This window comes from Cylas formicarius, unplaced genomic scaffold, assembly GCF_029955315.1.
Source record: "Cylas formicarius isolate icCylForm1 unplaced genomic scaffold, icCylForm1.1 PGA_scaffold_7__23_contigs__length_41026272, whole genome shotgun sequence".
Classification (NCBI taxonomy): domain Eukaryota; kingdom Metazoa; phylum Arthropoda; class Insecta; order Coleoptera; family Brentidae; genus Cylas; species Cylas formicarius.
The window spans coordinates 33,506,614-33,527,820 of record NW_026844352.1 but is presented as its reverse complement, the minus strand read 5'-3'; the positions used below and the strand labels follow the sequence as shown (position 1 = coordinate 33,527,820).

General features: G+C 36.8%; 1 protein-coding gene across 12 annotated transcripts in view; it reads right to left on the bottom strand.

Moving 5' to 3' along the window:
• Positions 1 to 21,207, bottom strand: part of LOC132704311 (SH3 and multiple ankyrin repeat domains protein 3) — a 104,808-nt gene that overhangs the window by 19,449 nt on the left and 64,152 nt on the right. For 8 of the 12 annotated variants that reach the window (XM_060674226.1, XM_060674222.1, XM_060674224.1 and 5 more), the window contains 2 exons: positions 17,795 to 17,884; positions 823 to 994 (listed from right to left, as the gene is read on the bottom strand). In XM_060674226.1, coding sequence (XP_060530209.1) covers positions 823 to 972 — 150 coding nt within the window. In that variant the 5' untranslated portion in view covers positions 973 to 994; positions 17,795 to 17,884. Of the gene's footprint in view, positions 1 to 822; positions 995 to 3,676; positions 3,899 to 15,300; positions 15,641 to 17,794; positions 17,885 to 21,207 lie in introns of those variants that run through there. The other 4 variants (XM_060674217.1, XM_060674218.1, XM_060674229.1 and 1 more) reach the window with 2 other exon arrangements.

Sequence of the window (21,207 nt, the reverse complement as noted above, 5' to 3'; positions counted from 1 at the left end):
TTTCACACACAAGCCTTGCAATATCAGCTCTCAAGACATATAATGGTTATGCGGCTTAAGTGTGAAGTTGGTTTCGAAAAAACGTAATTAAGTCCGCTGACGGGAAAAAACGAAATGACTTTCCGAACAACCTTATAAAATATTATTATCTGAATGAACGAAAATTACCATTTAAGACCAGCGCGTTAGGTATGCCGTTTTTTTTTTCAAGCGCGGCGAAAACGTATCGCAGAAACTGAGCAAAACCTGCATTTACGTTATACATATCAACCAAATCAAAGCTGTTTATGGCCAGTGTAAAAGCGCAAAAAACGGTATCCCCAAAGACATTCTATATTCAAAGAAGAACCGACAAGCCCTTAACGATTACGGGGGGACATTTAGATCATATTGTAAACATACACGAATAAGTTCCGGGTAGTTTCCCAGCATGCTTTGGAATTGTTGACATTTGACAACAGCAAATTGACTAGTTGCTTATTTATGATTTGATGAAATAAAACGCAAAATGTTATTGTTTATGGATAACTTGTCGGGTCTTCTTTAATACTATTATTGGATACCTATTCTATAATTTGAAGCGTTAGCTTATTGCAGACGATTTGAGTCAAAATTTGGCCCACCTACAACGTAAAAATAAAAGTTCGGAGACACATTCGGGAGATAAAAAAAAGTCCTCACGACAACTTGACATGTTCAAGTACCGCACCTGAAATCGCCGCCAAAAAAATTATAACGATATGGTTTTGTAAAATATATCTGAATCTGTAATATCCCTCAAGTGCAAACCTTTCCTAGTCAAACCGTCTAGAAAAAAGGTACCTTGGGCAAAGCGGCAAGACATTGCTGCTTGACGTCCCAGACGAGTTGGTCCCGCGGGAACTGAAGGCACTTTTGGACGTTCAGTTCCGGCACGTGGATACGCACCAAAAGGTGACCTTCCTCTGACCCTGGCTCGACCTCCTCGTCCATTGTGTCCGCGAAATCTTCACATCTGCGAATATAAAAGTTCATATTTAACGCGCCAGGTCGGAAAATTTTAAAATTCGCGAGACAGATTTCGATTTTGCGCCGTACGCGGGATGAAAGTGTTACCAACTGAAAATAATAGGGGATGCGGTAACTGACAGTTTGATGAAAATGCAATTCTTCCAAAGAAATAGTTCACAAACAATAGAAACGAGGTCTCTATGCATGTTGTCCCGAAATGAGTGGTTCAAATTATAACAGCATATTCTACATCAAAAACACACCCTTGTTTTCTATAAAAACATATGAAAATGGTTTTTTACGGAGTATTTTATTAATGTTTCGGAAACAGGTTGAAAAAAAGTGGAGTGATACTGGATTTCAAAAAATACAACGTTTAGCATCTTATTTATTCATCAAACATTGAATAGTAGGGCTCGAAACAGACTTGATACGATTGTGATTTAGTTGTCGGTTTGACATTTATGGTGTTTTCTTTGTTGAAATTGTTATTGATTTTACCCAGGGTAATACGTTAATAGGTCCTTTTAAACTATTTACACCTACTCTCGATTAATCCTTGCGTCGGAATCCGAAAGTATTAAAAAAAATTTTACAAATGATCTGGCAGAATTGGTGGAGAATATTTCCATTCGTATTCGTTTGGAGCTGGTGCTCCATCATGCTGAAAGAGCACCAGCTCACTCTGCGCAGGGTTTAAGAAACTGGTTAGATTAACATTTTGTGGAAGTGGGCTAGATAATTGGTCAGCTCGGTCGCCCGACTTAAACCCACTATATGTGTAATTCAATTTACGCCAGTAGATAGTCCAGAAGAGTTACTAAAGCTGGAAATCAAATAAGGAAGAGTCGCTCCGAGATATTTCATGCATCTCAAAATATTGCAATTAGATCGCGCCTATGTATTCTCATGTATTAATGTAAACGAAATTATGAATTAAATTTCGTGATTAATGTTATTTATTTTTCATAAAAGTAGCTTGCTAGTGAGCTATCAAATGAAAATTAACAAATAACAAACCCATCAATCCGGTTTCAAGGCTTACTTTTCAATTTTTGATGAATTAATACAGTGTATTTTTGAAATCCATTTTCTTCGAAAACGGTACATCCTGCAATATCTATGTATAATATGTATTTTCTCCTAACACAAGAGTTACTAAGGCTGCAAATCAAATTACTTAACTTAATCACTTAACTCGGTTTCACAGAACATTTAACAAGATATAGGCATATTTTGAGAAAATACTCCCCTAAAAATACCGTATCTGGAATTGGTTAAAAACAAGGTTTTAAATCTCGCGCAGGTGCATGTTGAAAGATATAGCTGTTTTATCAGCATAAGCAGGGCCTCTATATCTCTAGTAGGTCTCAAAGCGCCAAAAAGGGGACGTGCCCGAGGGAAAAGTATACCATACCAATTACCAACTAAACGCAAGTCAAATAGTTGTTGCCGCCATTGTGGAGATCTTTGTATAAACTATAAGTCAAAAGCGACTAATATACCCACGCAAGCGTATGGAATGTAAGCAGGAACTGGATTTTAAAAAAATGCGAGCCCGACTATAAAAGGCTTTTATTAACATAAATACAATGCGATCCTGCGCTATAATTGAGGGTTGTACGCGTAAAATGAGAACCTGTTTTCTCTTAAAGCAAATCAACGTTCGTGTAAACTGCGATATAATTATTGCGGTCCTGCGTAGACGAAGACAACGGCTTTAGGGAGGGGTGGCAAAGTCTTCGGTGTTCTCTGACCGTTGCGGTCAAAATTTTTGTTTTTAAAGGTTGTTTTTGACTTCTAAATACTTAATAAACATAATTTTTAGTGATCGGAAGTCTAAAACTAACCAAAACTAAATGGTTTTCTTTATAAAAGTAATTTTTTACTAAATAAATTAAATATTCGGAATTCATCTTTCGTGATTTCGATTTTATGTACATTTTTCATCGAGATTAAGCTACTTAGTTACGTTTCTCATATGGAGAGATCGCGCTAAGATTCTGAATTTGAATAAATTCCTTTTGGAAACTGCAGCAATTTCCTTATATTAGTATAAAAGTATAAGGTTCAACTTTGACTAGAATGTTAAATATTCCCTTCTTTAAAATATTTACCTCGATATTTATACCAATAGTTGTAGCCGGTCCGAGAGACTGTTGAATATTTTTAGGCACTGGTAATAAGGCCTCTTTCTTTTCACTTCTGTTTCGTTTCCGACGGATCCGAGCCACTTCGGACATTTCCGGGATTTTACCGCACGGATTTGGGAGCAATCGGATGTTTTCGGAAATATTTCCCACGCCTTGAATTTTGACGTTGACGTTTGTCAATTCCGACGGTCATGTCAGTGAAGTATTCGCGTTGTTTTGCGAAAATGTACCCAAAAACTAACAGTCGTAGAAAAAGTATAGTATGCAACACGTTCTGTAAACTTTTTAAGTCACTGGCCAGTCAAATTATGCACTTGATGCATAATATACTAGTACCAAACGTGGTATCCAACAGAAAGAAACATGAGTAGTCGTTCGGTGCCAAGTCTCAAAGGTTTGGGCACTTGACAGTAAAAAAAAATTTCGAACGCAGAGTGGTATAGGAGACGCGGAAGTCATTATTCCAAGTCACTTGAAAGGAATAAAATGGATATCGATTAGCTGACGCAAGGTGTCCTAAATACGGCACTTACTCTTCTTGCGATTCGGGAAATAAGTCTTCGATCTCCCGATGTGGCTCAACCATTTCCTCAATCTCAAAATCTCAAACACAAACACCCAAATCACATTAGCCCACGCGTCGGGCCTCTCGCGCGAACTCAAACTGAGTTATTGGTTTTTAAACGGCCGGAATTCGTCTCGATTTTTTTTTCGTCGCTACGCCGATCACTTTTTTTTCACTCTCCAGCCGACCGAATGGAGAAACCCGATATGGCGAACACGACGAAGCTCAAGACAAACCGCGGCGACTTATCTTATCTGCGCCCGTTTGTTTTACTTAATCTTTATTAAGAGTTCTCGGTACAGGACGAGACGCGTTAACTTTCAGCAGGTACCTACGTTACGAGGGGCGTTTGTAAACGATCGCGATGTTGTTGCCGTTAACTATTTGCTGCTGATATTTTGATACAAGTTGTTAGACTTGAGAAATGGACACTTAAGTCAGATCGATTAATAATGTGATCTGAAGCATCAGAGTCCAAAATGAATGTTGTTTTCTTCGAAGTATTGTTAACGTCCAAGCATACGTACAGAACTTTGCATTTATGCTTCGCTCAATTCTAGCTGGGCAGTTTGAAGAGTTCTCTGTCTCTTTTAAAATGGTCAGACCTCCACCATGATGATATTCGGCTTTTTTGCTTTTTTGTGAAACTTGTGAAACCGATTATTTTGGGGCACTTTTCGAAACTTATTCTGATATATCGGAGGTTTCTTGTCACTTAAAGCCAGGTTCGGTACTTGTATCTCTATTTTCATTTTTCAACTTTACCTCGTGGTCGAGAGTCGTGTTTTGGCATTTTTATTTTCCATTTTTAACTGCTCAAGTCAATTTTACACAAAGTCGATATTCACTGATTACTCCTAGTCCTTACCAATTCAATAACTCGGCCCATAACCGGAAGGGTATGGGGTAAAACAATACGCAGTGGATTTTGATACAGAAATATTTAATTTCTCTTTCTTTTAAGAAGAACACACTCGGAAGGTATCAAGGCATCATATCATCATATTTCAAAAAGCTTTTAAAGCCAATATTTGGACCACGCAGGACGCATAATCTTAGACAGTAATTTCATTCAAAACAGCAAGAAGCCGCTTCGTCATTTTTATATAAAGGTAAACGTACCGAGTCCGGAATTTAAAACAAAGAACGCATGAATTATTTTTTGTAAATATCAGGAACAACTTTAGTTTGATCAAAATAAAGGCAATGCAAAAATAGGTAAAGATATGTTGTTTAATTTGTTTGTTTTCTAAATTACAAATTGTTTACATTTTATTAGATAATTAAAAGATTAATTAATTAGACTAATTAATTAATAATAATACGAAAATATTTAAATGCAAAGTTTGTATTGTATTGCGAATAGCCATGAGTTTTTGCAAGTTGCCCTCTAATCCATGTTTTTCTTTTGACCGACAGCTTTGGAGGATACACCCGGAAGATCGAGTCACTCGTTATAAATAAACTCGTTCATTGCGAATTTTATTTAGATTAATCTAAAACAATGCCGCTGATAAAGGAATCTATTGTAGCGAAATTTTTTCGGTAGATAACGATTGGAGGCGCCGCTAAGTAAATCCTCTTACGATTGCGGTACAGGGTTTGCAAAAAAAATCCAAAACTAACCCCAAGTCATCATTTGACGGGTTGCTGGTAAAGATTTCGGTTTGTTTTGAGGCCTTCATAGAACCGGAACGAATAAGCATCAGCGCTTGGTTACAATAAATAAAAACTTAATTTTTTCGAATTTTTGATAAATAATAATTGCTGTACAATTGGACAAGTATATAACTCGAGGATATGATAATAATATATTTTTGCGCGGCTTATTGCGCATCAAATAGGACATCGAAGAGATAAAAACGATTAAAATTAGAAACTAGGTACTTAAACGAAACAGAGCATATCTCCATACAACTAATTAATAAAACGTAATTGCCTGAAATCACGAGCGAGCCGTGCAAAGAAAAATACTGGCGCTCTAACAAATTTCTCTTCTTTGTCATCCACGTAAATAATGGCAAATATGTGTGAAAAGAGATGTTATTGTTCCATATTATTTTTCAATTTTTAGCCACTTGGGTGGGTAAATCGTTTGCTAACGGATAAAATTTTCCACGTAATAATGAAAATTGTTAATTTGATTTTATCAAATCGCATGACATGACAATGTACATATATTTGTGCGTATTATTTAGAAATAAAAAATACATTGGTATTTTTTACCTATTGGTTAATATTTATAAATAAATTTTTGAAAATTTTCCTATTTTTAAGAAATCAAAAATTTTGTGTGTATTTTATGCCTTTTTGAAAACATACATATTGCTTTTTCTCCGACGAACAATTTAGTTTGAAACAATAAGTTTAAACTAACTTTAGTAAAAATTATATCGGTAAATAAAGTAATTAAATAGCGAGAATATAGATGAAAAAGAGAAGGACAAGAATCTCCATTATTTATTTTATTGTAAAATTTGTCTCACTCTTCTTGCCATTCCAGTGTAGATCGAGTTCACTGTTTTTATATATGATATGATATGATACATATTTCGTATTTGCGTTTTTAAATTTTTGATACTTGTTCATTTATTGGGAGCTTCTTCTTTGCGGTTCGCCGCCGTTTTGATTTCTATCAACTCAATTGAACAATTAGCAAAGCCGCAAAACCACGTCCGCGGGCGTCATCGTGTCTGAGAAGGCACTTAGCATTGCCGGAATACCGGTTCACTTTTTTTACAACAATGCCGTGTTAAATATTCGCTTTTAAACAACCATCTCTGCGGTATTTATATTTACCGAAAAAAGCCGGTCAGTAATTCGGAGGTGTTAATGGTTGGCGATTACCGGTACCCGATTTCGTATTTTATTCTTTTAACGGTACACCTTTAAAGTGTGTCTGTGTGTGCGCGCGATCATACGGTTCCAACTGACGCGCCGTTTCAAACTTCTAACTGTCTGACCGAATGGACCGTTTATTAATTACGCAAAGTCCCGTGCTCTTCTGCAGTATCGTCTCGCATTCTTTACAGCCTTTACAGGTTTTTAAACTGTTCCCGATAACAGTATACGAGGCGGATTATGATGAGGTATATGCTATTGGCTATTGGAAATTTTCCAATTCAATGAAATTTTTGATGGAAAAAATGTTAATCCTTCTTCTAACATTTGAACCGGTTGTGTTGTTTCTACACGAGTTTTATATGTTATGTTTAAATCAATACCTGGCTGGAAACTGCAGCAATATGCTTGCACCTACAATAAAAAAAAATCGTGTGAACTGCTTTCAATTTTGCCTGTTTTGCAGTTTAAATTCGAAAATCCACATTTTATTGTAAGATTTGTTATTGTACCATTTTCCACAAACCTCTACGTGGTGTTAGCAGTTGCGAGCTTCAAATGCAATGGGTAAAAAATATGAAAATGTTTTCCGCCAAGTTTGTTTACTCTCAGCAGTGCCAATAAATTCGCCAATCGTGCTATCTACGCACACCCAAACGAAGCGCATCCGGAGCTACGCGCAAGATCAGTTTGGGTGTAGACATATTTGTCTTTGGAAATTACTCCGCTAGATGTCGCCAATTGTAGATATCACAAAGATTAATATGGCTTTGGCCCTTAGAACTTACGGTATGTCTCTAAGTTTGGAGTTTGGAGACCCCTGTTTTAACACATGAATAGTAAAGTAAAGAAGAAAATTTTCGGAATTTGCACTAACAAACAAGTTTGGGAAAATACGTAGATATACCTGTAGAGTTAAAAGTTACGAAAATTTAGACTTTTAAGACGTTTTTACTTTCTGTACTGTACTACCTATAATCTTTCTTTCTCTAGCGGCTTTGAGCCGTGTTTCTTTAAAATTGTTATTATCATAAACTTATTACGTCCGATTCTCTTTTTGAGCGGCGACGGTCGATTTTAGTTTTTGGATTTCGTTGATTCAAAGACTATAGAATAGGGTTTTTATAAAATTGAAGAGAGCAGCCTATATCTTAAACTAATAGCTGCAGTACAGGCATTATTATCGAAGGACGAATCTGACTCGTATTCTATTTTCTTTACTAGATTCTTGCCGCTTAACAATTAATTTTGTATTTCATGGATTGGAATACGTTTTTAATTACCTATATGGTTTCTTTAAATTAGTTAAATTCAATTCTTAAATTTAACTTTTAATCCAATTTGGTAAATGGAGGTTTCGAAAGAATTAAACAATTTCTAACATATTACATTAAAAATCCCAGTAGGCTCAGACTGGACAAAATGTCGCATGTTTAACAAAGTGGTTAGTCAATATGTCGCAGTAAAAGGCATAATTTGAAGCAAACTATACTAGGTGATACGTAGATGTAGTGAATTTTCGTAACTGCCCACCTTAGGTTAAATACGTCCACAGTTCGGTCGGGTGAACACGTCATTTTTATCGCGGCTGGTTACTGTAACTGGAGATAAGTGTCTAAGGTGCGGTGTACTTGGTGCATAGTTAACGGTAACCGCTGACCCGAACCGTCTAATCTCTGGGTGCGAGTTTTGAAATCGCTCACGATCCGTTCGCCCATTCATCATAAACACACGATTCGAACGTGTAGGTTTGAGGGATTTTTGCTAATAAATTATCAAAAAAATGTCAAGTTTAGAAGATAATTTTGTGGTGGAAACGGTTGCTTAAATCTTATTCGGACATCAACCCACTTTACACCAACAGTTTTAAAGTAACGAATCGAAATTTATCGATATCGATTAGGTATTGCTCATCTCTATCCTCAAAAAATAACCTCATTAAAGGCGCTTAAATCTATTAATTCCCATTGACCAAAACGGTATCCTTATCCGACAACACCCATATTTCTATTATATAATATAGTGGTAGTAAAATTTGATGCACCTCAGGCCGCAATGATGTTGCACTTAGCGCTATTTTCTTTCTAAACAGCGATCTAAAGACACAACTCGTTTTTCCATTTATATCACATTTAGCAAGGTCTGGACATACTTTGAGAAAACACTGTCGTAAAAATGCTACATCTAAACTGAAATCTGTTGAATTGACGAACTGTTAGCGGCCATGTTGGTTCTTCAACGACGACTAGATCTTTTTGGCTCGAAATGATATTTGTCATTGGTTTTCAACATTCTTTTTCTCAATATTAAAAGTTCAAAAGTAATAAGTAAGGTAAATAGTTATACTCTGCTTTTCATGTTATTCTGGGCTGCGATTTACCTGACAAAATGATAAAGACGACGATTAAGATAGCGGCGAAAAACTACGCGTTTCAAAAAAGTGCTTTATAATTGTCTGCCTTTTGTAAAGATCACTTCATATAAGTAAACTTTTATAATTGTCTATTTTATGAGTAAATATTGTACTGTCATCTCAAGGTTAAAATTTAATGTTGCTGTACTCACCAACAGGGTTCGAATTTGCTTTAGTAAATAATTAGATTAGATATTCTACCAATATACCAGTAAGCACAAACAGGAAATAAATTCAAAGAAACTGCAATTCCCTAAATTTAAAAAAATATCGTTCGCCGGTCTATACTCGTTCGGATCAACATTGTCTACAGGGTGACGTCGAGTATCGGACATCAGTTTCCCTGTCCACTGACCTCCCTCTTCTCGTGACGCCCAACTTGTCAGCGGGTTTTGCGTCTGGTTACGTATGCATTGAAGGGCGTGGCCGATAACACAACCGAGAAATTCCACTCAGGTTTTGAAGACGATGAGAGAGATTAGCGTACGACGAGTAGTTTTAGCAGTTTGTTCGTTTACATTCTGGGGTGCTTCAGCCGATTCCTACTTGCCCCTTCCGTGGAACCGCGCTACCTTCTTATACGATTACGTAAGGATTAAAGTTTAATGTCCAAGCAGCGAATTCGCATGCATGGCGCGTAACGGAGAAATTTTGAACTGTGATACGCATACAGAAATATCATGCATTTACATGTCGATCTCCTTTACGGCGGACCATTGGTCGGTAGAAAGCAAAAGTGTGCGCGCGAAATTATTGTCGTAACCTAGATCCTTGTCTTTCCCCACAACTCTATATTTTGTTTAGATAATTTTGAAATGCCCTTAATAAGTGTTTATAGTTGACATCGAAATTGAATGAAAGAGATTTTTTGAAATTTAACCTATACTGATTATAGCGTCAATGCGACCCTATAGAACCATATTATTATAACGAGTTTGAGCTTGATATCTATATCATGGGGATGTCTGTGGGTGCGTCTACTAATTTTGCGAATTAGTTTCGAAATTAGTTAATATTTGCCGCTATAAAAAGCGCGGAAACAACGATTTTTTAAAATCTAATGTCTATATCGATCTAGCTTGCTCGGCACGTTTCAAGTTCACACTTCCAAAGGCTTCGAGCTTTTAATTATGTATTCTGGATTCCCCGTTGCGGGTTTTACGCCCTACTAAACAATTTAGCGCCCGCAATCTTCACCAAGTTCTTTGCGCTATTTCGGATTCTATGGATGTTTAACAAAATAAAAGTGAAACTACGAAGCTTTATTCTCTTTTAAACCAGTATATAGTATTTAAATCGAAAATTTCGGGCGATTCTTTCTATAGGAAACGAATGAAAAAGTTGATTGGTTTATTACTATCTCGTGTCAAATTTAATACTTTTGATAAAATATTATTTTCGGCGATACGCGATTGCACGTGAACCGAAGACCAACGAAACCCTAACTCACACATTTAACAATACGTAATACCTAATTCACCTAAAGCGGCAAGTTATTGATGACCGTAAGTTGGGAAATTAGGTCATTTCTCACCACTGCTTTCCCAATTAATAGAATTTTCCATAGCGAGGACAAAAATTGCTCAATTGAAAACAATGGCGGCCGAAGCCATACAACCAACCAGCTATTTTGTCTGTGGGAAAAATAAATTTATGGTTATTGGTGTTCTCGCACATTATATGGGCTTTAAAAGAAAAAAAAACTCAAGCGACGGTGTTTGAGTCGGATCGTAAATTTTTCGAAACGAATCCTATCCGTCAGCCTTTAGATCGATTTTCGACGGACGGGTTGACAAGCTCGACCGGCATCGCCCTGTATATTTCTAAATTGACCACAGATAGGAACGAGACAGATAGCAATTACAGTTAATCCTATCAGTCGGTCCGATCTTCCAAAGCCAGAAACCACGTGCCCCGGCCACGTAACAAGAAAATGGAGAATTTTTATTTCAATCGCGTGCATGACTTCGTTTCTCCTTGTGCGTACGGGCGTCCCACGCGACGATGCCCGTACATTTAGAATTTGCGATTGGAAATGACAAAGGAAATAGTAAATGTTTATGCTATTAAATTAATTAAATATTAATAGTATATTATGCAACAAGTTTGATAAAGGACACTTTAGTCACGAGTTTGACAAAAGCGCAACGAGTCTATAATAAGTGATTGTCTGAAAAAGTTTTGGTTAGTAAAATGTTACATACTATACTTTTTATACGACTTTTGGTGGATTAAGTTCCCGAAACGCCCGAAGGGGTATTTTATGGTAGAGCAGAAAACATACGAAGCTGATTTTATTCGTAACATCCGCAGCATCCGCACCTTGATATTTGATTTTGTCTATTTCATTTAAAACATGAAAATAAATTATATTTCGTCCTCGTCTCGTAAATAAGATCAAACGTAGTTTCCCCACTCCATGACGAATACCACGAATTACAAAGCAAAACAAAACACCCTGTGTACCCGCGAAGGCCCGCGGGTCCTATTCTTCGATTTATTCTTCTTTCTCGTGACGAATTGTGGCGTCGTTTGTTTTTCAAGCGGGTGCACCGACGGTTTTATTTTTTTTTTCCTCTTTTCTCATTTGCCATGTCATGATTGTCAAGACAGGCATTATAGTACATATACTGATAGTGACGAATATCTTTACTGGAAAATTTCCAAGTTGCGGAAACGTCTAGATTTGAAGATTAGCGCCGAAGATCGGCAGGGCCAATTAAACCCTTTCAGAGCCCCCTTCAGGACTCGGCTGACGACGGGGATGATATTATCTATTTTAGCACAACGGAATGTCGCCGATATTACGCTTAAGTGACTTTTTATTGAGGTTTTCAAAAAGCTACTTTCCTATAATAGCGCTAATTTTTTCTACACACATACCTTCTTTTCATTGAGCAGTTATTTATGCTACCGCCGTTTTTTGACCATTTTTTACAGCAAGAAGGGTTAACCGCATCTATAAACTGCTTATGGTAGCAGATTTGCTTGTGGTAGCAAATTATTTTTTTTTGCCACCCGTTTTACATAATGCTTATGGTAGCACTTTTTTGCTTATGGTAGCAAATATTGTGGCAAATGTCCAGTGATGCGATGGATAAAAGGCGGTCATTTCTGATTCTGTCCCTTTTTCATCCTTCTTTATGGCAAGATTGGTCGCCCCCATCTAGAAGCAACTGCTTATGGTAACAACTGGACTTTGTTGCCTTACCTCTACTTATGGTAGCAGTTTTTTGCTTATGGAAGCAAATATGGTGGCAAATGGATGATGGATATGATTTTTTCCTTTTTTGATATATAAATTGCTTTTGGAAGCTTCTGAACGAGATTGGTTTCCTTTTGGAAGGATGTTCCTAAACAATTCCATTAAGGATTTTTTAGAATAAGGTGCTATCACTGTTGTAAATCACAGTAAAGGAGTATTTATCTCCAATATTTTATTATTTTAAACTTGACATCCTAAAATGAATTTATTAAAACGGGACATTTTAAGCTAGACGATCAACGAGCAGTATAAAATATGTCGCTGAGGAATATACGAAATTTTTAAGAATTAAATTTGGAGGAAAAGTTTATGAGTTGCGCTCCCTACATATACACCAAACCGATGAAACAAAACTGTTACTCTCTTAAGAGCGAAAATTCACCATTTTTGTTCTTGAACGGTTTGAATTTGTGGTACATTATGAGAAAAGTATGTTGACGCCTTCTCAAACTTGTCATTATCTTGGTTTTTTCTCTACCCGAAGACAAGAAACCAGCTTTTTAAAAAAATTATAAAACATATGTTAAGAATGGACAAATGTAGTATACCCCCTTTTTGCTCAGTTTTTGAGAAAAATAGTCTCTATATGTCCAGCTAGCTGGAGACATACCAAAGCTTTCCAGAGGGAAAAAATTTTGGCCTTTCTGGTGGAAATTACGTCAGAGTCATGAAAATATCAACTACTTTACGTAACCACCTCAAATGGTGGTTGGATAATTTCCCGCAGGGCTCTAATTGTGCCTGTTGTGCAGATATGAGAACTAATGCTTTTTGGTTAGTTTAAGTAAGTTTAAATAAGGGTAGCGCCTTAAAATGTTTTGCTCATAGGATGCGTGGCCATAATATTCTGTTACGAATAGATAACAACTCCCATTGCCTATATTAATAGCTTTGGAGGTATCCAATTTTCCAGATTGAGCAAACTTTCTTCAAATAACTGGCATTGGTGTGTAAAGAAAAAGCTTTATATTTTTGCTTCATATATTACTTCAAAAAATAATATAATTGCGGATGAACAATCGCGAAGGAATAATTTTGAAGCGAAATGGAAATTAAATACCAAATATTTTTGTAAAATTATTTCTTGTCTTATCTTATCTTTGGAGCTCCGGATATAGTTGTCACAATAATAGGTGTCCAAAATTTGTTTCCCGGCATCGTGACCCCGAAGCTTTATTTTAGATTGCACCTTAATTTGTATGCTATTCTTCCTTTTTCTCTAATCCTACACGTCATGTAAAAAGTTATTCATGATAATGCCGAAGGTATAACAGTCACGAGGAGTGTCAGCAGCCGCTTTAGTTTCAATAAAATCATCTACACTGAAGCAATATAATACAGGTTTGAAGTTGTATTATAGAGTTCCTCCAAGAGGAACCTGACAGAGGGGTTTCTTACGGTATCCTTAACTCTCGTAGATCTGATTGATTCTTCGACCAAGATACACGAATACATGGGACCCGGTCCTGGTTTTAACTTACGTTAGAACCTCGAAAAATAAAACAATTTCCTTAAAGTTTCTTTCCTATTAATTGGCTATGCTTTTAGTGTTCACTTCTGGACAGAGGGCAAAAATCTTATCACTCATTGTTTTAAAAAAGACAATGTCTTAATCGAGGGGTTAATATTTATATTCAGCAGGCCAAATAAGCTGCAACCTGCCACAAAAAACAAAACCACTTCGTTCTGCCGTTTCTTGTAATAAATTATTGTTGAGTATGAGTGGAGTGGAGAAGAAACGTTAGATCTAATTTACTTCGACGAGGACTTCATATAAATACGATCGAACATCATTACAGGTAAGTTCGTTTGATCTAGTAATTATATAGCAGTTTTGCAATATTCGGCAGTACAACTAAAGCAAGACAACCGCTGCCGCGTAAAAATCGCAGAGCAATTTTATCTACCTGCTTGATTCTCCCGTAGGCGATCGGATCTAATAACTTTGTATCCTCGACATCGATCATTGAAGATCAAAGCGTCCATTGTTCCGACGACCTTGTAATATTCGCCGAAACATCGTTTTAATAAACACCTGATTGACAAAGCCGATCGAGACCTCTGGGGCACCTGTTACTGTGGCTACCCCTCCCCCACCGTTTTTCCTGGGTTTTTGTTCGGCTTGCGCTGCCACAACTCAATTAGCCTGAACACGCTGGAAGCTATACGTGGTGTTTCGTAATCAAACTTCTGTAATTTTGTGTTGTCAAGAATAACATGCCTAATATGCATCCTGTATATCAATTCAATATATTGTAGATCTGATTCGTGATTTTCGTGATTCGGTTTGAGATACTAATTAATTGTATGACGTGAATTCCATAACACCCTGTACATAATGAATAAAATAGTTCACTATAAATAATGTATCTGATTCAGAGCACCAGAAAAAGTAAACGCAATCAAACAGATAAATGAAACCATTTTTTTCTACATCCTTCTCTAAAATACTCAATGAGATTCGTGTCTAATGGTCCGTATTAAGCGTGCGAAAAATGTGACTTTAACTGCGAGCTAGCTCGGGCATTTCCGGGATCAGTCACAGGTTGGGCGGTGATGTTTTATTACTCACGGATTTGTCAATTCCGACGGTCACGTTACATTTCGCTCAGTGAATTTATTCGCCCTTGCTTTGTAAAAATCTACGCAAACACTAATGGTCGTAATAAAAATATACTATGAAACCCGTTCAGAAACTGCTTCAGTCACACGTTTGTCAAGCACTCGCTCCGCTCGTGCCAAAATAAAACTCGTGAATCAACTCCCGTTTACCAAACTAGTTGCGTAATATACAACAACTACACCCTTCATGGCCTTTCCTTGTTATTTAGACCACTAAATACATGTATATGCATATGCCCAATGGAATACCCCTTAACATAATGAAAATGGTGCAAAGTGCAGGTTAGTTTGTGAAATGTAGAGGCATGCGTGGAAAAATAATTAACTTAATAGCTACCTAATAGCTATATGATTATGCCCAATGGAAGATCCCTTAACCTAATAAGTATCCAAACCTAAATGTTTACAATTTGAATTTCCCTTTAAAATTGTGCAAATGCGAGTATTTTACCCTGGTCTGTGGTAAACAGAGAGAGGTTTATTTCTTCGTGGACGCGACGGAGCGGTGGCAAATGTCAGAAATTAATACCCACGATAATAAACGTAATACGTCCACTTTTACTATTTCATCGGAATTTAACTGGATCGATATAATTTTCAAGGTTTGTAGACCAGTAATTGCGTAATTCGCAGGGGCGTTTTACATAATCGCGTAAGATTATCGACGACTCCGCGTCGGACATTTTCAACTAAACCGAATCAATTTTACAATTTCCCCGACGACGACGAGATTATCCCGGCAGCGCGACCCGAGCGTTAAACGTATGCAAAACACATAGCAGGCGTGTAGTGGTGGTCGACGGCTACTTTTTCTTCAACCCAACTGAATCTGAATTGTAAATGTGGGTTATATTGAGGGGTTCGCGTGCGCAATTCCCTCCTCACCTTTTGTTTTCGTGACAGTAATGAGGGGGTCGATAACTATACGCCCTGGGAACGCGTGTGTGTACGGGGAAGATTCTATACTAGGCGGTCAATGCCGTCTCACGTCGTGAGAACGAAGATTATTGTTCTTGGAACGAGGAGCCCGGGCAATTTTAAAATGTCATAAATTAGTGAACTCGATATAACTGGAATCGCAACGGCGTGATATAAAAGTGAGGCAAATTTTACAATGAAAAAGATGGTTAGTAATGGGGGACGAGTGCCTTTCAATTCTTCTTTTAAATAAATGGGATCTTACGGGCTGTTCTCGTTGTTTGATTTCTTTATTTACCGATATCATTCTTACTGAAATCATTATTATTATTAAAAAAACTTCTGAAAAAAGGTCATATAAATTGTCAACATTTGATGTCCGGCTTTATGATTGTGTATGGCAAGCAGTGTATATGTATTTTCTGGGGTATTCATTCAAAAGACCCTTAAAATACAAACGTATTTACTTAAATATGTATAGGGTGGACTTGTATACTTTTAAAGGGATAGGAGAAAACTTATGTTCTTAAAGGGAGTTGCTATAGGGTGTTTTTGGAAAATTTGGAAAAATCGCTGCCTTGAAAAAAGTAACGTCAACAAGACTTACAATTTTTAAAAGAGTTAGTCGGAGTCGTAACGTGTCGCTATAAACTACGTAAAAAAGTTCTTACTGGTTATTCCTAATTTCTTTTTCATCTCGGGCGGACATTACGTACATTTCTCTGGGAACAGTTCGAAATAAACTTCTTATGCAGAATTTAATTGTTTCAACATAATATTTTATAATTATAACTAGATAGTTTTAAAACAAAAATTTATTGATTTTTACATGGGACATCCTGTATATTAAAACTTCGAAAAGCAATGGGAATTACTTTTCCAAAAATATAACACACTTGATATTTTTGCACGAGAGCTTTTAACAACTAGGTTTTGGTCGGAGCAGCGATAATACCGAAAACAACTGCGTACTGTTAGTCGTGAAATAAATGGGATATTATAGTTTGGTTTATGAAAGTTGAGAATGTAGGGACAGCGTGCAGTTTGTATTACGACCAGCATCCTGAAACCAAACAACATCTTAAAGACATTTTCAGAAGAGTGCGTTTGCAGTTTGAGATAGAAGTGGCCAAAAAGCTGTACATGAACTCCATCCGAGTTACAAAAAACCATGGTTTCAGGAGCCAACAAGAAGCAACAGCAAGAACTACCGTTAGGTGAATTAAAAAAACACACACACACGCACATGTCACACAGTGCCAGAAAAGTGCAATGATGCGAGCGGTTGCTAGAAAAATATACAACCGAGTACGCTTTTACCGTCGATTCTTTGAAATTCATTTGAAACCAGAATTTGGCCACGTATTTGTCTTTTGTATTACTGGGGCACTGTCCAAAGCCTATTTGTCCAAAGTGCATAAAGTTCTATTTGTTCCAAGAAATTCGAGTAAAATATCAATTATGCCATACTTTTCGAAAGGTAAGTTTAAGTTCTTCTCAATGATCGAAAAATATACAAGGAGACCCATATAAAAAATCGATTTTCTGGTTAATAATTAATCAAATATTAGTATTAAAGTTATGCCATTAATTCTGCTTAAAAAAGTAGCCTGTAAATATTTTCATAGAAACAAAGCACTTTTCATAATAAAAAGTGCGAAAAACATTATTAAAAATTAAAAAAAAAATGTTTATTTAAGAAAATGTTTATTGATTAATACCACCATGAAATTAATAGTAGCTTTCCATATAGACAAGATTGTCATCGCAAAAAATTAATTCTAAGCAGAACGAACTAATTAAAATGATTTAACAAAGTACCCTCTAGCAAACGGTTTACTTTCAAAAAACCCCAAGAGAAAAATTTAGAAATAATAAAAAACGATCCCTTACTACATCTGCCATTAGCATTAATGTGTATGACAAAGAAAATGATCCCCATTTCTACCAGTCTCCATCTAAATAAAATTTCAATATAAAATTCACAGACAGAGATTTCTATTTCTATCGTACTTTACAATACTTACATTTAATACGCTTAAGGCGGCATGCGATCGACAAGGATTTCGTTCTTTAAACTGTCGCCCAAGAAATGTGTCGGAAAAGTCATTCAGTCCCTGAAAACAAAAATAAATTATATTTCATCGGGTTTTTCATTAAATTTGAAACGAATGATCTAGTATGCATTTACTTTTCTGTTGCGTTTAAAATTTCGCTAGACCTCTTGATCGATATAACAACGGCCGGAGTCTATTCAACGAGATTTTTTTATTTTTCGCCAATCTTAAGTAACGGTTGATTCGTTTTTTCCTTCGCTATTACCCCCTCTCGGCCATCGTTCCTCATTCATAGCGTCAACTGACCGAGAACTCATTAAGGAAGTAAAAACGCGGTTTCTGTTTACATTCCGGCCACAATTTTCGTGGATGACTTTGGAGATTCGGTAGCGAACCAGCCGATTATTTTTTTTTTATTAATAAAGTTATATAAGCGTCTTATTAATTGGATAGAAAGTGGCGAGAACCTTGCGGTCGGTTCGGACGAGGGACAATGAAAAAAACACCTAGTGTCGCGCCTGATTATGATACGATTTCGGTTTCCCCGATCAAAGTTGGAAGCGCTTTCGCGGAACAAAAGAAGATCGAACCGATACCAATCCGAGGGGGGGAAAACTATTCCGTAAACGGAAAGGTTTCCGCGACAACAACGAGCAACACTCAACGTACTTGCATATAACGACTGACCCATGGATTTTGAAGATTGGCGTAATTTCGCGAATTCATTTCCCGATGGTGGCGCTGCTAACAGTAAACAAGTTTTTCCTCATGTTTGAACATTTGGCAGGCTCATTCTACCTACATAACCGAGAATAAAGCTTGGCTTTGTTAAAAGAGTTTGTGGTTTGTGGAAAATAGCATAGAAGGCGAAGTAATGGGTGTTTTTTTTCGATGTATAGAACTTTAAGTTGGCATTACTGTTCAAGATGGCGACCGATTTAACAGCTGTCAAATGATTTATTCTCAGTTTGGTTTGGCAATTCATCATGGATAGACCCACGCCTGAACAACGCTTGCAAATAGTGCAATTTTATTTCGAAAATAATGGTTCTGTACGGAATACGTATCGCGCACTACGTTCATTTTATTGTCGACAAAATCGTCCATCAGAGCAGTTAATTCGATTAACCATGAAACGTTTTCGCACCACGTTTACTCTTATTGATAACTCGCATCCCCAACAAACAAAACTGCCGCATTTGGAGCGAAGCTAATCCTCAAGTGTACATCCACAAAAACTGACTGTTTGGTGCGCTTTATGGGGTGGTGGAGTCATTGGTCCGTACTTCTTCAAAAACGATGATGGCCAGAACGTTACAGTCAATGGTGGTCGGTATAGAGCTATGATTACTAACTCTTTCATTCCTGAATCGAATAACCATGATGTCCAGGAGATGTGGTTTCAACATGACGGCGCAACATGTCACACAGCTCGTGCCACAATCGATTTATTGAAAGACACGTTTGGTGACCGCCTAATTTCACGTTTTGGACCTGTGAATTGGCCCCCAACATCTTGTGATTCAACACCGCTAGACTACTTTCTGTGGGGCTCTGTAAAATCATTGGTCTATGCGGATAAGCCACAAACGCTTGACCATTTGGAAGACAACATTCCGTGTTATTGCCGATATACGGCTACAAAGGTTGGAAAAAGTCATCGAAAATTGGACGTCCAGATTGGACTACATCCGCGCCAGCCGTGGCGGTCATATGCCAGAAATCATATTTAAAATGTAATGCCACAAGATTATCTTTCGGATAAATAAAATTCATGTCAATCGAATAATCCACCGTTGCTTTACTGCAACTTAAAGTTCTATACATCGAAAAAAAACACCACTTATTATTAAACGCAAAACTTAATTTTAATTGGGTCTACTGCAGAGGCTGACAACTCAACGGACATCTTTGCATTGGAACCAGTAAAATAAAAGCACTTCTTATGAAATTAAGGGCCAATGAAACATTGTATGGGCAAAGTGTATATACCGCATGCAGTTAAGCTAGGAAGGTATATTTTTTTACATCAAAAGCTCTTATTAGAAAAAATTGTTCTCTTTTACGAAAAATTTACCACCACAAATGCGGTACAAAATCCATAACTAAAATATTCAGAAAGCGCGATTTTTAAGGGTAAATGCCCAACTTCCGCATGCAGTTAGCATTAACGGCAATTTTTTATTGCGAAAAAACATTAAAAAATAATTAATTCATTAAAATTTTATGAATATATCGTGACAGAGGTCAAGAAAATAGGTCGTTGGGCCGTAACCTAAACGGATGGTCGGGTGGAAATCATATTTTCGCATTTGTTTAGACATGGGGGGTTGTGCGGAAACCGTATCGGGGAGACTTTAGCGCGCGATCAGCAAAATGCGGAAATTTTACGCGAGACTCCTCGAAAGTGATTGGTTATTATTTAACAGTACTCGTTCATTATTATTCGTATGAAATTACATTCTACAACCTGATTTTTTTTCATCGGTAACGACCGGTTTCTCTTATGCAATCGGTTTTTAACACGCACACGTTCTACGACGCGTTAACATTTCGAAGACCAAAACTTTTAGTATGCGCGAGGTTTTGTTCGAACAGATTCCGGAAAAATCAGAAATTATTTATAATATATTCGTCGTCGAAATTTTACCTTAAAATGTGGGCTTCTAGCGCGTAATGTTAAGACCAAAGTTAATATCTTTCTCAGCTTAAGATTTTATTATTATAAGGGGTCCGGAGCAAGTGAGGTTTGTGCCACCCAAGGGAATGAACAGTGTTAAGGCTTGGGGAAAAGTGCAGGAAATCCATTCTTTGTCAACTAATAATTTCTACAATATTTTACATATAAATATTCAAGCGCTACATAATAAAATTGATGAAGTTTCATTGTTTGCAAGATTAAATAATATTGATATTTTGTGCCTCTCTGAGCATTGGCTGGATGGCGGTGGGCTTGAGTCGGTTAAAATGAACGATTTTACTTTAATTTCGTCATTTTGTAGACCAAAACTTAAACATGGTGGCGTTGCTATTTTTTCAAGACCGCATATCAAATACAAATATCTAGATGTCGGCGGATTTGCTATTCAAACTCATGCAGAATTTTGTGCAGCGGAAATTATTGATAATAAGACTGTTTTACTTGCTCTTTACAGATCTTCTACTTCAGGCAACGTATCCATTTTTATTGATCATTTGAACAGAATGATAAGTTTTCTTCATAAACGTTATGACAACTTAATTATTGTTGGCGATTTTAACGTAGAGTTAACACAAAAAACCTCACAATCAGAGGAGTTAAAAAATATATTCATTTCGTTTGGCTTAGAGTTCTTTGTAAAAGAACCTACCAGGAAGTCTAAATCAGTAGATTCCTGTTTGGA